Source organism: Anguilla rostrata, chromosome 3 (genome assembly GCF_018555375.3).
Source record: "Anguilla rostrata isolate EN2019 chromosome 3, ASM1855537v3, whole genome shotgun sequence".
In the NCBI taxonomy this organism is placed as follows: domain Eukaryota; kingdom Metazoa; phylum Chordata; class Actinopteri; order Anguilliformes; family Anguillidae; genus Anguilla; species Anguilla rostrata.
This window is the reverse complement of record NC_057935.1, coordinates 59,722,149-59,738,841: the sequence shown is the minus strand read 5'-3', so window position 1 is coordinate 59,738,841 and position 16,693 is coordinate 59,722,149. Positions and strand designations below refer to the sequence as shown.

The 16,693-nt window shown below is 42.4% G+C and overlaps 2 protein-coding genes across 5 annotated transcripts in view; both read left to right on the top strand.

Annotated features, from left to right (window-relative positions):
• Nucleotides 1–34: 34 nt before the first annotated feature.
• LOC135251429 (cytochrome b5 domain-containing protein 1) lies at nt 35–2,872 on the top strand. Its single transcript, XM_064328865.1, has 4 exons — nt 35–435; nt 681–757; nt 870–1,088; nt 1,488–2,872. Exons 1-4 carry the CDS (start codon nt 315–317, stop codon nt 1,716–1,718), a joined length of 648 nt encoding a protein of 215 aa, XP_064184935.1. The 5' UTR covers nt 35–314; the 3' UTR covers nt 1,719–2,872.
• A 1,150-nt stretch (nt 2,873–4,022) lies between these two features.
• chd3 (chromodomain helicase DNA binding protein 3) overlaps nt 4,023–16,693 on the top strand; it is a 34,262-nt gene continuing 21,591 nt past the window's right edge. For 3 of the 4 annotated variants that reach the window (XM_064328862.1, XM_064328860.1, XM_064328859.1), the window contains exons 1-19: nt 4,023–4,374; nt 6,743–6,879; nt 6,996–7,172; nt 7,739–7,863; nt 8,202–8,440; nt 8,610–8,737; nt 8,867–8,996; nt 9,256–9,431; nt 10,444–10,710; nt 10,830–11,033; nt 11,274–11,488; nt 11,633–11,764; nt 12,600–12,696; nt 13,103–13,294; nt 13,580–13,780; nt 14,107–14,244; nt 14,865–14,986; nt 15,149–15,322; nt 15,721–15,862. In XM_064328862.1, coding sequence (XP_064184932.1) covers nt 4,218–4,374; nt 6,743–6,879; nt 6,996–7,172; nt 7,739–7,863; nt 8,202–8,440; nt 8,610–8,737; nt 8,867–8,996; nt 9,256–9,431; nt 10,444–10,710; nt 10,830–11,033; nt 11,274–11,488; nt 11,633–11,764; nt 12,600–12,696; nt 13,103–13,294; nt 13,580–13,780; nt 14,107–14,244; nt 14,865–14,986; nt 15,149–15,322; nt 15,721–15,862 — 3,153 coding nt within the window. In that variant the 5' untranslated portion in view covers nt 4,023–4,217. The remainder of the gene's footprint in view (nt 4,375–6,742; nt 6,880–6,995; nt 7,173–7,738; nt 7,864–8,201; nt 8,441–8,609; nt 8,738–8,866; nt 8,997–9,255; nt 9,432–10,443; nt 10,711–10,829; nt 11,034–11,273; nt 11,489–11,632; nt 11,765–12,599; nt 12,697–13,102; nt 13,295–13,579; nt 13,781–14,106; nt 14,245–14,864; nt 14,987–15,148; nt 15,323–15,720; nt 15,863–16,693) is intronic. The other variant, XM_064328861.1, reaches the window with a different exon arrangement.

Below are 16,693 nucleotides of genomic sequence, written 5' to 3'. Positions count from 1 at the left end.
ATCCTGCTTTGTAAACAGTCACCATTTAACATTTAACGAGGTCTTACATGAAGCCGAATATATTTTAAAAATCACATATCCCTTGTGATGCATTTGTAAAGGCGCAGATGAAATACAACATCCAAAAGTCTGTGAAATGCTGGTGGCGGTCACCACAGCAACGAAGCGAGAAGTTACATACAGACAGTTCTGCAACGCCTTCCTGAAACGTATGAAGTGGCCTAATAGTCTTGAATTTTGACTTATGTTAACCATTTCAGTGTATAGCTACCTTCATCCACATGCATATGCGTAAGGTCTAATTTGTGAAAATAATGCACCGGCCAAAATATTTTACTCCGAATGAAGTCTCGCTACACAACACAATTGGAGACATTTGGGTGTCATACCTAGGAAAGGTTCGTGACTTGACGCCGTTAGTGAATGAATACAAAGGTAAGTGTTTACAAAATGTCTTTTGCTGAAACATAGTGTCAACAGTTTTTTTTACTGAATTGAAATTTATTTCTTGTACTGCTATGGTGGCTAAAATGTTTTCCACCTTTTCAAATAGCTCTAGGAGTTTTTAAGATCTTTATTTTAATGAAAAAGTATCTTTAGTTTTGCTAGAAATGTTGGGAGCTGTTTCGTCCACGGGGGTTCTGAATGAGCCATGTCAGCAGTTTTTTTTACTTTTCAAGGTGATGTGCTTCTAAAGCCTATGATTGAGTGTGCTGGAAAGGACATCAGCCACTGGTTCAACCCGAAGACAGAAGATGTGAGTGAGAAGTTGTCACCATAGTTAATACATGTGTCAGAATTTTTGGCCAGTCTTATTTTCAGCACTGTATTCAGTATGTTGGTGTTGTAAAATTCATATTTTCACTCAGATTCAGACCCATGTGGACCCCTTGACTGGTTGCATGAAGTACTACACACCCAGGGGGCGTTTTGTACACGTGCCCCCTCCCTACCCCTGCACTGACTGGGCCAATGACTTTGGAACACCATGGTGGAGAGACAAACGCTATGAGATTGGGCTGCTGTCAGCCAAGACGAGGTGGATTCGTATCATCAACACTCTCACCTCTCAGGAGCAGAGTTTGGAGGTGAGCTAACAGAACACCAGGGGGTGCTCTTGCTGCAGGGTTAACTCTGAAGCAGGCTGAAATATAAAGGTCTCAGTATCCAGTACTATGGAACTGAAGACCTTACTGCTCAAAGATAAAAATTTAAATTTGAATGGCCTTAAATCTGAACCGCACATACATGCACAGCAATGGCTATTACTAGAATCAGTTTAATTAAAACACCTGAAGTAAAAGGATAAACTTTGTAAGAAGTGGAGGTAATTTAGCTGCATAGACCTAAATTTTACTTGTCATCACTAGCCCTGTAGCAATCTAACATCAGAAGATGAGTTTGAATCTCAGGTGTGACATGACTTGTACCCTTGAGTAGGGTGAAAGCCTAAATTCATACTTCACCTTTCCTGCTCTCTTGGCCAGGTGTGTTCTGAAGAAACCCTGAATGAGATTCTGCAACGCTACCTGTACTACAACTCCCACGCCACAGGCTACACCTGGAAGCATAACGGTGTCACCCTGGACATGAGCAAGACCTTAAATGAAAACAACATCCCAGATGAAGATGAAGACTTCTACAACAATCGCATTGACCGTGACCTCTTCTCCCAGTCTATTTGCCTCTACTTCAATGATGACCTCACAGAGTTGTAAGCACAAAAGGAAGACCACAGAAAATGTGTTGTGTGAGGGTAACTGAAAACCAGAATAAGGAAAGAAAACAAATAGCCATGACAAAACATTCTTTTGTCACAATTATGTGAGGTGGTGGTTGGGGGTTAATAGCGACACTTTCCCTACATGTCAGTCCATTCTTCTTTTGTCCCTCTCTTGAATCTCATTTTTAGTTCCTTGTTATATTATTGGGCAATAGGTATGAGGTTTTTTGAATTCCACTTTATCTGGAAAGGCTCTGCATTATATCTGGAAGGAGCATCCTACTTCACACACAAGCATTTAATAGATTTGTGTGTGAGGTAAAATATGAGTGAAGTCCCTATCGTTATACCATAAATATGCACCATCTGTAAACAGGAATTAAGATTATGAATAAATGTGCCAACGTTTTTTAAAATGGATGAACCATCCCAAAATAAAGGAAATAAACTTGCTATAATCATGCTACTCTGTACTCAGAAGTAGCATCCGAGTAGTTATGACAAAAAAATATATATATATATACATGACAAAGTTATGACAAAATATATATGGTAGTTATGACAAAATATTTACCATATTCAGTGAAATGTAGTTTTGTCATTCATGAAACTTAGTTTGATGCCATTTTATGATAATTCAGCCTCAGATAGCATGTGATGAATTTCAGGTGACATTATTTAATCTATAACTACAATATCTGTGTTTTTCATTCACTTATATGCATACTGTAATGAAATTGCAATAACTATGAAATAACAGTGTAGATATACGATTGTACTAAAGAAGCTTTAAGTCTATCATAAAATCACAACTGATCATGTTTACTATGGAATTCGCAAAAGGCGAAGGGCTCCACCCCTCTTCCGCACCTCTTGCTTACTACTCCTGTCTCAACTAGGGATGTTTTACACTTGTAAAATAAAATTTTTCTTATTCTGAAGTCTGTTAAATGTATTGAATCACATAAATTGAGGTCCAACAGTTCCCCACATTTACTTGCTTCACTCACACTATGTATTTGACACATTTTATGCAAGACCTTCATTACCACCCTAAATGTCCATATTATAATCATTCAAGTACAGTTTCTTCCTCAATGATTACTTGTGAATTATGTATTGTACAATAAAAGGTAAAATTTCACTCAATATCTAACTCAATGTGCAATTTGTTTATTAGAATTAATTGGATATGGACCAAGCATTTGATTTTTAAAATCTCCAGTCACAGTAACAATATGAGCACCTTCCCTTACTTTGATACTCTCTACTTTACTGTGGCAGTGTGTTTGTTTCAATCTGATAGACAAGTAATTGTTAGCGTAGTTGATTGTTTTGTATCAGTGGCAGTTCTCCAGAAGTGTTTTGCTCCTCATCTACACTGTATTACTCAGTTCTCCTTATATGGAAGTTGCAGGGTGCGTCTGACATGCTTTCTGTTCTCTCTAAGCGCTTTATACAAAGTCACCTTGCTCAATGTGGGAACCGATTGTGTGTCAGGTCACTGATTTACTTCAGAGCTGAGAAAACAAGTGTGACAATCTTTTTCCTAACATGTAACGTTCCTACAGGTTTTATTATGTCTTTATAAGTGTTGTGGTTAGCCCATTATTTGAGTATGTTTCTCTAATATTTCAGTTTATGTGAACCTATGGTTTAGGTTTTAAGATGCTCTGTGCCTTTCCATATTCATTTTTCATTTTCTTTCACTTTCTATTTTAGCTTTTGAAAGTAGTATTTATGTTTTGCCCTGCCTTTATACTGATTTGGAGTGTGGTACTGATTCTGTGTTAAATTTGGGATGGATTTTTATATGACATATTACTATTATTAAGTAGACAAATTATAAACAAGGCAATCTGATGTATGTCTGGGCATGGGCGCTGCATATTTCCTAATACTCAAACACCCCCCTCCCCTCCCCTTACCCCATCCTACAAACTGCCTCCCTGATACACAATCCCCCTGCTCCAAAATAATTTTATACCACGGTGGGGGCCTTTAAGAACATTAAGGTAGCCATATTTGTTAGATTTGTGTTGCACTCTGCAGTATGGAAAGCGCGAGTTGTAACAACAAGTCTCGATAGAAATCCAGGAACCACGAAAGCCTGACTTCGTGACCAATCGAAGAAAATTTACATGTAACAATGCATTTTTGCACCCAGTGAAACACCCTTTCTTGTAACAATGTGACTATTTTTGAGGAGGGAGGGGGAGCGAGAGAGAGCGATAGAGAGAGAGTAGGAGGAGGAGGGGGGCGTTCTGAAATAATATAGTCAGCCATTTTTTTATGTAAGGGGATTTTTTTTCTTATTGGGGGGGTTGTTAAAAAATAAATATAAGGGCGGCCATCTTTGTTTCTCTGCCGTGTAGTGTAAAATATTCCAAAACGTCCCCCACTTTTTGTGTGTCGATTTGAATATTTTTAAAAATCATAATTCGGGAGAAATAGATTTCTAATTTTCGCGCACTGGGTCGGTGACAGGAATATAATGTCCTCTCCTCTACGCGCCTCTGAGGAAGATGAGGGCATGGTGGTTAATTCCGAGGGAGGAGATTTTGATGAAGAAGACGGAGACCTAGAAGAGAACGCAAGCGACATAAACTCGCCGGTGGCGCCTAGAGAAACTGCAACACGAGCCGCGCCAGGTACAGTAGAGACTGGCTAAAGACTCGGGAGCGCGCATACTAAATAGCAACGTTAGCTAACACAGCTAGTATAAACCAAAATAATAAAGCGAGAGTGAAACATGTTGCATATACCGTTCTAATTTTCCACTTTATGCTCATATTTTTCTGTTCCACCAGCTACTTGTGCACGACAATCTTTTAGCTCGTTATGAGTCGAAAAACAACTTTTGCTAAACTTAGGACTTAACTCTGTTAATTTTCTTTGAAGTTTTGGCTTCAGATAAGCTTACCGTCCACAGACAATTATCCCTTCTTGTGTATGAATTAGATTTTTTCCTTCAGTTTTAATAAAGGCTAATTCAAATATAAATAGGTTGCATTGCACCATATATTATGCAGCTCCGTTTACAAACATGGACTCTCCCTGCCTCAATATTTTCTTTCTAGAATGTGTCGTGTTTCATATAATAGTGCTAAGTGCGAGAGCGTGAGCTGGAGGGTTACATTTGATTGAATGAACGCTTGTGTCACAGTCAAATAAACTTGACCCTACCCACTGTCCCACTGACAGGGACGGTTCAGGAAAGGACATTCAGACATTGCTTACCACAATTGTGTGAATATTTTAAGGCAACTTTCATCGGTAAAACTAATAAAGAACACTCATAAATCACACAAATGAATAAACAAATCGATATGTACGTTGAAAAAAGTTCGCAGGCTTTATGTGCGATATATTCCAAGTCTATCTGAATAAAGGACAGATGCTGAAAGAGTTGACTCAGGATTCCCTCAAGATTCGTTAATTCATTAGTTGTAAAGCTCCCTTAACACAAACAGTTATAGGCTGAAAGTTTGAAATAGAATTGTTAATATTTTGTGTAGCCCATTATATAGCAAAGTAGCCTATAAGCAGGTTCTGAAACAGCCTGAGAAAAAAGTTGAAACTTGTTGTAAGGTGGAATTACAAAGACTTTGTGTCTTTCATTTATTATTAATGCATAAATCTGTAAAATATTTTACAACAGGCCTATGTACAAAGGATTTTGGGTTATAGCCCAACTGTGAAACATAGGCTATTTAAATGAACACGCAGGATATCGGCTACAATATGGAATTTACCAGGGCCTCGCTAAATGAACATTTGTTTTAACGGGTTAAAACGAAGGCACAAATCAGCCCGCTTCTATCGGTGTTCTGCCCAATTCCTCAGTGGCATAAACTTGGGGTATAGTCTGGCGGTCGCGACGCAGGTGTGGGAATTAACAGTGGGAGGGAGTCGTTTCAGTTCATCATTGCCTCGCTTGCGGCCTCAAAATCACCGAGCCCAGAGTGTGCGTTGCTGCCGCCTCTGGCTGCGCTTAGCAGCTGATTTGGGTGAAAATGCAGGACCTTTCCCGGGCGAAACTGCGTGTTTACCAACGAAGATAGGCAATAAAATCTAATTCATGTACCTAGGGCGACGAGGATCAGAAAGCCAATTTTGGTGTTTGGCGTGTTGTTACCCCATATGTATTATGTAGTGTAAGCATTAAAAGGTGATTACGTTTGAAGGGTAAATATAAGATAATTTAATATAAAACTGTCGGATATTAATTTATCAACTGCTTCTCTGCTTTGAAAGTTGTTTTTTTTTCATGAAAACTTTGCGTATTTTAAAAACACATTTTATTTCTGGGTGTACTGCGTAGATGCTATGGGCTACATGTCTGATCGTAAATGTTTCTGTAATTAATGCAGCTATACTCTTAAGATACATTTTTAATATCTTATGTTGAAATTAAATCATTACAGTAGGTTAGTTATTGCAGCTGTAGTAGGCTAGTATGTTGAAAGAAGTCAAAATTCTCCTTTGCCCGTTTAAATATTTGTTCTTATTGTGGAAATGTTGCTTGTAGCCTGCAATTTGTTTTTCATAGTATTTGGTACTCTTTATGCAAATGAGAACAATTGTGGGCACACTCAATTGTGTACCAGTGATTTAGATTGTATTATTAAACTTAGGGTGAGCTATTCCCCTAATAGAATGTTTGCTTGTCTAGTTATTATCTGTAGGTAGATGTTCTTGGCTGTTTCCTTTGTTCCGTTCAGATCATGAAAGACCAATATATAAGGCCTGGGGGAAAATTATAGATTATTTCAGCAGCTCAGGCTGTTCTTTTGGTGTGGGAGTTCCTTCAAAAAACAAGCCATTGACGAGAAAGTATGGGGCATTAAGAGTAGAGAGATAACAATGTGTATGCATTCATACATACAGTGATACTGTTGGGCTTAATTGTATATGAAACAGATTAAGTGGATAATGCACGGCACTGGGGGGTATTCCTATCAGTGGGAAATAGTAGTAATTCGCTCATGTCCCCCCACCCCCTGCCCACACATTCAGATGAGTGTGAAGAAGGAGGAGAGACGTCGGACAAGGATGAGACAACGAAGAAGAAACGGGGCCCCAAGAAAAAGAAGGAGGCAAAAAAGAAGGACAAAGATGGAAAGGCGACCAAAGCTCACAAATGCAAGAAGATTGTAAGCTTGCTTACAATGCTACCTACGCTGATTTCAACTTATTTAGCAATAGTTGCAAGCATGATCGATCACAGTATTCAGGTTTTTAAACCTCTCTCTTTCTCTCTCTCTCTCAGGACAGTGATATAGAAAGAGACTCAGAGAGAGAGTATGGGGAGCACTCAGACAGTGGAGCTAGTGATTTCACAGCTGGGGGGAAAAAGAAAAGAAAGAAACATAAGGAGAAGAAGGAGAAGAAGACCAAGAAAAAGAAAAAAGAGGATGGAGACAGCAATCAGGAGGAAACAGTCAAGGTAAGGAGGAAACTTTCCTGTGGTCAGTCATTCAGCCGTCTAGAACACAATTTTTTAAAACTGGGGGCCGTTATAGACATAACTAATAATCTGATTTATTCAATTAATTAGGTGTGGTTTCCCCTCTATAAGACATGTCTGTTCTTAAACTAAATCAAAAAGAAAGGAAGCTCAAAGTTCACATGCAATGCAAATACTAATGTAGGCCAAAAATGATGCAGAAGAACCGTAAATGTCTGTCTATTAATTCTCAGGCCTGTTTGTCAAGAAAATCTTACATCAAACAATGGTTTTAAAGCTGGATCTCAAATGGCTTTTGTTTCTAGTTATAATCAAATAAATCTGTGAATGTACTATGTTGCATGGTTCAGATGCTATCGTTCACATTAAAATGAAAATTACATTGGAAATGTTACCCCAAATAGCATTTAATGAAGGATGAAGTACCACATTTAAATGGCCATATAATGTTGAAGATGTTTTCTTGTGTCTGAAATTTAAATCTCTAAATATGTACTTTCTGATTGGCTGTGTCTGCCACTTTCTGACTGTGCACACCTCTCCAGCCAGTGGAACAGAAGACATCAGGGCAACTGGCGCAAGACTGGGGGCTGGAGGACGTGGATCACACCTTCACAGATGAAGATTACCGCACACTTACCAACTACAAAGCCTTCAGTCAGTTCATGAGGTAATTTTAGGGATGCTTCCTTTGACTCACAAAGAACTGGGACATACACTGCATTCTCCAAATGCAGTGCATGTCCATGAACCAACCTGCCATGTAGCCTCCTGAATATTCTGAAGTAGATATGCATTCTTATCAGGTTTTTTATGGGAAGAAAAAACTCACCGAAAATTGTTTTTTTGGCTGCAATCTTTGTATCGCATTAAAGGAGAAACACATCATTGAGTTTTCTCTCTTCTGTTATGCGCGGCAAATTTAAAACCAACATGGCAGATAAATCAGCTTTGTAATCAGATTCACAATGTGTTGGAAGCAGTTCACCACCTCCCTCATCTCCACAGGCCCATGATTGCCAAGAAAAACCCCAAAATTCCCATGTCTAAGATGATGACCATCTTGGGGGCCAAGTGGCGTGAGTTCAGCTCAAACAACCCGTTCAAGGGTTCCGCTGCTGCCGTGGCAGCAGCTGCTGCAGCGGCTGCTGCTGCTGTCGCCGAGCAGGTCTCCGCGGCAACCGCTGTCCCCGAACCACCACCCCAGCCTCCTCCGCTCCGCAAGGCCAAGACCAAAGAGGGCAAGGGTGAGTCGGGACAGAAGTTTATGAAGGAATGTGGAATAAAAAGAACTTACAAAGCATACAACCTTTTTCTAATAATGGCATGTGCTGGGGTTTTATAAATCAGGCTGCATCTCAAGAACCAGGTCCATTTTCATTCGACCTTCTTCATTATCCTCTTCCTCCTTCCCAGGCCCAGGGTATAAGAGGCGCAGCAAGAGTCCTCGTGTGCCAGAAAAGAAGAAGGTCAAAGGAAAGAAGATGGCACCACTGCGCATTAAACTGGGCATGCTGGGCAACAAGAGAAAGAAGAGCAGCTCTGTGAGAATCAGTGTGTGTCTGTGTTTGTGTGTGTGCGCGCACGTGTGTGGGCATGTGTGTTTGAATGTGCTTGTCTGAGGGTCTGTATTTGGTCTCAGATTCTAAAATTCTGACCCTCTCATCCTTCAGAGTGAGGACTTAGATGAGGACGACTCAGAGCAGGAGGACTCCAGTGTACACAGCTCCTCTGTCCGCTCTGACAGCTCTGGTCGAGTCAAGAAGAACAAGAGAGGCCGTCCAGCCAAGAAGAAGAAAAAAAGTAGGGATCCTCTGACTATACTTCCGCTATCTGTCCCTCTCCCTCTCTTTCTTTCTGAGCCAGTCCCAGTTGTCTTCATTCTGTCACTACATGGTACCCTACGCTGTTCAGTCTGCCACAATTCAGTTTGCTAGGCCATTTAAAATGAAAAAACCTGCAATTATTAGTTTCTCTTCCACATTAAATATTTTACTCTTTTTGGCTCTCTGTTACTTTGTTTTTCTCCTCATCCCTCACATTCTTTCCTGTCTCTGTGCAGTGTTGGGAGATGAAGAAGGGGACGGCTATGAAACTGATCACCAGGATTACTGTGAGGTGTGCCAGCAGGGTGGCGAGATCATCCTGTGTGACACCTGCCCCCGGGCATACCACCTGGTGTGCCTGGAGCCTGAGCTCGAGAAAGCTCCTGAGGGCAAATGGAGCTGCCCTCACTGTGTGAGTAGCCAGTAGCCCAACCTGAAACATGAAAAATAGCCCCTACAGCCCAAGAATATTAACTTGCTGTGAGAGTATACTCTGTAGGTGCTCCTTCTGTATGTGTAATTGTCTGTTATATCTCCATTATCATGCGGTTCAGCCAGAAAAAAATATAGTCCCCATTTGGTAATGAGCGGTTTGCAAGGGCGTTGTTGCAATCAGATGTTTGATGGCCCTTGTCAACATTGTTAATACCCAGTGTTCCTTACCCCATGTTACGACCTGGTCTAGGGTCTGACCGTAACAGGATGAATGATAAGTGAAATGAGTGGGAAATGGGTAAGGGAAATGTACTGCAAATTGACCAGTAACTCCAGTCCTTAACTGCTTATCCAACAGAAAGCTGACTAGTCTTCAAAGGGTACTGGGCATGGGGCGGCTTTGAACGCTGTGCTTCGGGTAATTAGTCGGTAGTCTGAGACTAAAGGTCCGAATAGCGTACCTCCAGTGGAGAGGTAAAACTCCACTCAGAGTACCTTCAAAAATAATAAAGGAAAAATAACAAAGCATTTTCTAGCCTTGTGTTTCTGCATGGTTGATATTCCGGTAATGAGCAGTTTGCAAGGGCGTTGTTGCAATCAGATGTTTGATGGCCCTTGTCAACATTGTTAATACCCAGTGTTTCCTTCTCAGGTTGGACCTTGGTCTGGTCTGACCTAACCGATGAGATAAAGTGAAATGAGTGGGCAAATGGGTAATGGGAAATGTACTGCAAATGACATAACTCATGTCCTAACTGCTTTCCAACAGAAAGCTGACTAGTCTTCAAAGGGTACTGGGCATGGGGCGGCTTTGAACGCTGCGCTTCGGGTAATTAGTCGGTAGTCTGAGACTAAAGGTCCGAATAGCGTACCTCCAATGGAGAGGTAAAACTCCACTCAGAGTACCTTCAAAAATAATAAAGGAAAAATAACAAAGCATTTTCTAGCCTTGTGTTTCTGCATGGTTGATATTCCTGTTTTCTCCTTAGGAGAAAGAGGGGATCCAGTGGGAGGCGAAGGAGGAGGACTTTGAAGATTTTGAGGAGGAGTGCGAGGATGGAGGTGGCCCAGAGCTGGTGGCTGGGGGCACTGGAGGCGAGGAAGAGGAGGATGACCACATGGAGTTCTGCCGTGTCTGCAAGGATGGGGGGGAGCTTCTTTGCTGTGACTCTTGCCCCTCCTCCTATCACATTCACTGCCTCAACCCGCCCCTGCCGGAGATACCCAATGGGGAGTGGCTATGCCCGCGCTGCACGGTGAGTTACAGCAGCACAAGGCCAGTATGATGAGGCAAAAGTGTAAGTGTTCTTGGCCAAATCGACTAAGCTTTCTAATGGTTCACCCTCCTGCTTTTCTTTGTCCTGTTTTGCCACAGTGTCCTCCAATCAAAGGGAGGGTACAGAGGATCCTCCAGTGGCGCTGGGGTGAACCCCCTCCTCCGGTGCCTGTGCCCCCTGCCCCTGACGCTGACCCTCAGGCGCCCCCTCCCCCACCCATGAAAGGGCGTGCTGAGAGGGAGTTCTTTGTCAAGTTGACCGGACAGTCTTACTGGCACTGCACCTGGATCACAGAGTTACAGGTGAGGGGAGGGTCTGAAGGGCGGAGAGGAGATTGAGGGTTGGCAGTGGACTTCTGAGAGAAGGAGAATCTAATGGATCAAAATGGCTGAGGAAGAAGAGGCGGTTAGTTTGGGTTAATGTTGGATTTGTGTTGAGTCTGTGAGTCTGTGTCACCAAATTACTTTTTTTGCATTCATTACAGTTTCATTCAAGCTGTCCATCTTATTCTGTTCTTCCTGTTTACCCATTCCTGGACTCAGCTGGAGATCTTCCACTCAGTCATGTTCCGGAACTACCAGAGAAAGACAGACATGGATGAGCCCCCTAGTCTAGACTATGGGTCCGGTGGAGAGGAGGATGGGAAGAGCGAGAAGAGGCGAGCTAAAGACCCACAGTATGCTGCCCTGGAGGAGAAGTTCTACCGTTATGGGATCAAGTCTGAGTGGATGATGATACATCGCATCATCAACCACAGGTGAGTGTGTGTGTGTTTGTTTGTTTGTGTGTGTGCTCCTAGATCATGTTTCTTCAGCAATGCTCATTGATACTTGAGATGGTTTATTTGATTCATGTTCTCTTTGGCAAGTAAAGTTTCCATTAAGATGTGTATGTTGGGCAGTGTGGATAAGAAGGGGAATTACCACTACCTGGTCAAGTGGAGAGACCTGACCTATGATCAGTGCACCTGGGAGAGGGATGACTTGGAGATCCCAGAGTTCAACACCCACAAAGCCAACTACTGGAGGCACAGGTAATGAGTGGTGTGTTTATTTGTATAACTCCGTAGTAATGGTAAATGGACTGCATTTATATAGCGCTTTTATCCAAAGCGCTTTACAGTTACAGATGCCTCTCATTCACCCATTCACACACACACTCACACATCAATGGTGAAAGGCTGCCATGCAAGGTACCAATCAACTCATTGGGAGCAATTAGGGGTTAGGTGTCTTGCTCAGGGACACTTCGACATGCCCAGGGTGGGGGATCGAACCGGCAACTCTCTGACTGCCAGACAACCGCTCTTACCTCCTGAGCTGTGTCGCCCCATACTGTATGTGCTTTGGCAGATGAGGGAGGAGAAGGGTGAAGGAGTTTTGTTGGTTGTTGTTTTGTTGCCATTATATTTATGTCTTGATCGTTTTGTCCAGGTGTTCTGTTCTCAAGCTTGGGTACTCACTGTGTGCTTGTGTTTCTTCCAACTATGATTGCAACCACTGAATAGTAGTGACCTGTGGATCCTTCATAACAACACTTTTAATGTATGTTGAAGGATGGTCTTCTTAAGGCTACACTGCATCAGAATGGATACTTCTTTCCTTCATTTTAATGTGCGAAATGGCAAGTGACTCCTGTAGAAGGAAGTTTAGCTGTGACAAAAACCAGCTAGAACTCAGGAGCCTTGGGACTCAGTTTCATGATGACTGGTTTAGTCTATTTATAGTGGTTGTAAGTGCACTAATCTGTGTACATTCTCTTTTGTCTGTTTGTATAGTAGCAGCTGTTTTTTCTGCTGTTCTTATTTTATTTTTTATTACCTGCCGATTCTCTATTACATAGATAAGCTTTTCTGTGCTTTGTTGTAGAGAGGAAGTGATGAAGGACGACCCAGACAAGCCGAGGAGGATGAGGAACTCGAGGAAGGAGGACAGTGATGAACCCCCAAGCTCTCCTGTAAATGATGTGAGTTTGTTAGCTTGTTCTTCTTGAGAAAAACCTCATTGGCCTGTTCTGTAAAGGACAACTATCATTAGTCTGGACTGAGAAGATCCAAGGTCTACATTACCTTAAACCAGGGCTGCCTAATCCTGTTCCTGGAGATCTACCATCCTGTAGGTTATCATTACAACCCTAAAAACCCATGCAATAGCTAGAGATCTCATTGTACTGAGTCAGGTGTGCCAAATTAGGGTTGAAATGAAAACCAACAGGATGGTAGATCCCCAGGAACAGGATTGGACAGCCCTGCCTTTGTACACATGTTGTACACTGGTTGTACACATGTGCTACATGATTATGGTGCACTGCATATTTTTGCCCCTCTCATCTTCTGTTTCTGGTCATGCCCTCTTCACCTTCCTTTCTCCAGCCCACGGTCAAGTATGAGGAGCAGCCAGAGTTTGTGTCTGTGACAGGAGGGACGCTGCACCTCTACCAGCTGGAGGGACTTAACTGGCTGCGCTTCTCCTGGGCTCAGGGAACAGACACCATCTTGGCAGATGAGATGGGCCTGGGCAAGACTATCCAGACTATCGTCTTTCTCTATTCCCTCTTAAAGGAGGTAGGGGCAGGAGACCTGGTGCGACGCGACCACATCATCTGACTGGACTGAGCAGTAACAGCTGTGATGTACTGACTGATTAACTTCATTAATTGGAATATATTTGTGCCATAGAGACCCATTGCATTGACTGATTTTCAGACAAATTTACACAACACAGCAGTTATTAATACTCAGACTGCAACGTTTGATACTCAGCCACACTGATACAGCCTTGCGTGACTGATACTCAGTTGCTCGAAGCAACACACTTACATGTCATATTTTCTCACATTCTTCCCTCAGGGTCACACCAAGGGCCCGTTCCTGGTCAGCGCCCCGCTCTCCACCATTATTAACTGGGAGCGTGAGTTTGAGATGTGGGCACCTAACTTCTATGTGGTGACCTACACTGGGGACAAGGAGAGCCGGGCTATCATCCGTGAGAATGAACTGACCTTTGACGACTCAGCCGTCAAGGGTGGGAAGAAGGCCTTCAAGTTACGGGTGAGGAGAGGAGAGAGAAGGGAAGAAGATAAAAAAGAAAAGAAGAGGGGAAGGGAAGGAAGAGTGTAGAGAAAGAGGGAGGAGATGACTGTGGTCACTCCCATTTTATTGGTCATGTGACACTAAAATGTAACACCTTTATGGAATATTTGATCAAATTTATTGTTGTGCAAAACAATGTAGAAAGTATCATTTGTTAACCTCACGTTATTCTGTCATGTGCTGGCAGAATTTGCCCCTTCTATTTCTACCAGTGACCACTATCTTAATGTTTGTTCCCCTGAACCACCTCATCCCAACACCCATCACTGCTGTCATGTGTCCAGAGAGAGGCGCCAATTAAATTCCATGTGCTTCTGACCTCCTATGAGCTTGTGACCATTGATCAGACAGCCCTCAAGTCCATCGACTGGGCCTGCCTGGTGGTGGATGAGGCCCACCGCCTCAAGAACAACCAGTCAAAGGTACCTGTGTGTGTTTGCACATGTGTGTTTGTGTGTTGCTATATGTATTAGTGTGCTAATACCTGGAAAATTACCTTTGAGCTTTTTTATCTAATTGATGAAATTTTTTTCCTGGCAGTCATGATGCTGTTTTCTGGTAGAATTTGATGCTGTGGAATTTCGGATTGCATCTCTGCATCTACAAGCAAAGGCATTTCAGTCAGTTCAGTGCAAACACATGCATTGCAATGTACTGTATAACCATATAATATAGTATTACTGTAGGACAATAGAGTGTTCAACATATACTAACATTAGGTGTCCGTCATGTGACATCAGCGTGTTTAATATTTTACATTCAGTTTAAAGCAGGCAGAATTCTTGGAACAATAATTAATGAAACATTGAGGTAACAATAGGTCAGCAGAGTCGGTCAACACATCTCAGATTCATGTTTCATTGCAATAACGTTAATGAATAATGCCTTTCAGTGAAGAGCATTCCAAGCTCTGTATATAGTATGAACGTCTCTGATGACATTTGGGTCTGCTATCATGTCGTTGTGGCTAAGTTTTGTCTGTGCACCTGTGTGGGACGGTATATGTGTCTCACATCTCCCTCCTTTGCTTGCTCTATGTCAGTTCTTCAGGAGGCTGAATGACTACAAGATTGATCACAAGCTTCTGCTGACAGGCACTCCACTGCAGAACAACCTGGAGGAGCTCTTCCACCTGCTCAATTTCCTTACTCCCAACCGCTTCAAGTAGGCACCCTGAAAATGCGCACATGCACACAGGCACACACACACACACGCACACACATTCACCTACACACACAAACACACACACACATGCACACACTCAGACGCACACACACACACTCACACACACACATGCACACACTCACTCCCTCTGTTTTCCACTAGTAACCTGGAGGGCTTCCTTGAGGAGTTTGCTGACATCTCCAAGGAGGACCAGATCAAGAAGCTTCATGACCTGCTCGGCCCACACATGCTGAGAAGGCTGAAGGCCGACGTTTTCAAGAACATGCCATCCAAGACGGAGCTAATCGTCCGTGTGGAGCTCAGCCCTATGCAGAAGTGAGGAGGGGAGGGAGCAGGGTTTATGAAATGATGTGATGGAAGTCCTGCATCTCAATTTTTTACTCAATTGAGAATTGGTTTTGTGCAAGCGCGGACGATCTTAGTACTGTTCAACTTGCAGTAATAATTTGCCTCATGGGATAGCAGAGATGTACAAAGCTTGTGTCATTGACCATGGTTGAGAGGAACAGTATAGAGGTGAAGAGGTGCAGGTTTCTCAGAAGTGTAATGAATGTCAGGAGTTTTGGAGCTGGTGTTTCAAAAGATATAGATGAGCTGGAGGTGAGAACGCAGTCATCCCATTTGTTTCAGGCATTGTCTGAAAGATTGCCCTGGAGAAGTTTCATTACAGTATGAGTGTATTAACTGGACTCTCCCTCTGTCTGTCCAATCAGAAAATACTACAAGTTCATCCTGACTCGTAACTTTGAAGCACTAAACTCCAAGGGTGGGGGGAATCAGGTGTCCCTACTCAACATCATGATGGACCTGAAGAAGTGCTGTAACCACCCCTACCTTTTCCCTGTGGCTGCCATGGTAATTGTACTTACTTGTTTCCTGACGCTCTGGTGACAGCTTTAACTTTTTTTGCGTTTACCACTGGTGTAACTACCCTCAAGTGTTCCTGTTGCTTCCAGGAAACTAAATATTTTCTAGCCACATAGGTTCTGTAGATACTGTTGGAGTATACATCTTTGAAAATAAAGACCCTACTGTAGCCTCCCAGTTCACTCTCTGTGATGTAGTAAAGTAGTTCTTCCAGCAAAATCATGAATGTTCTAATCATGATTAATCTAAACCTAATCAGTCGACAGGCTGCTGTTTTCTATTTATTTCTGCTATAAATTCTAAATCAACTATTTAAAGTACTTTGAGTGAAATCTACATTTTACAGGTATTTCCGATCAGCTTTAAAAGTCTACAGAAGCAAATCAGGGAAACCTGCCTAAAAAAACATGACTGATGATGATGGGAGGTCACATCACATCAGATAGTGCCATCTGTCTTCTAGTACCAGACAGATCTCCACCTCCAAGGAGCCTGCTGAAAAGCTATGGATCACAACAGCACACGCTCAGTCAGGACTGTGGCATTGAAACCATTAAAAATAAAATCAATAGATGCTTTCCAGGAAACCATATAAAATTGAGTAATGGATGGTGCAGGAGAAAGGCAGGAAGAGACCTCATTCATAAATATACCTCAGTTTCGCAGAGCTGCTGCCTTCCTGGTCCGACTCAAGCAACAGAGGTTGCTGTGTTAGAATGTGACAAACCTCCTGACAAAGGTGTTTTTTGTTTTTCAATGAGCTGAACCTAGGATTTGTTACCTGTGCGTGGAGATGTGTGATTGCCTCCCAATAGCAGT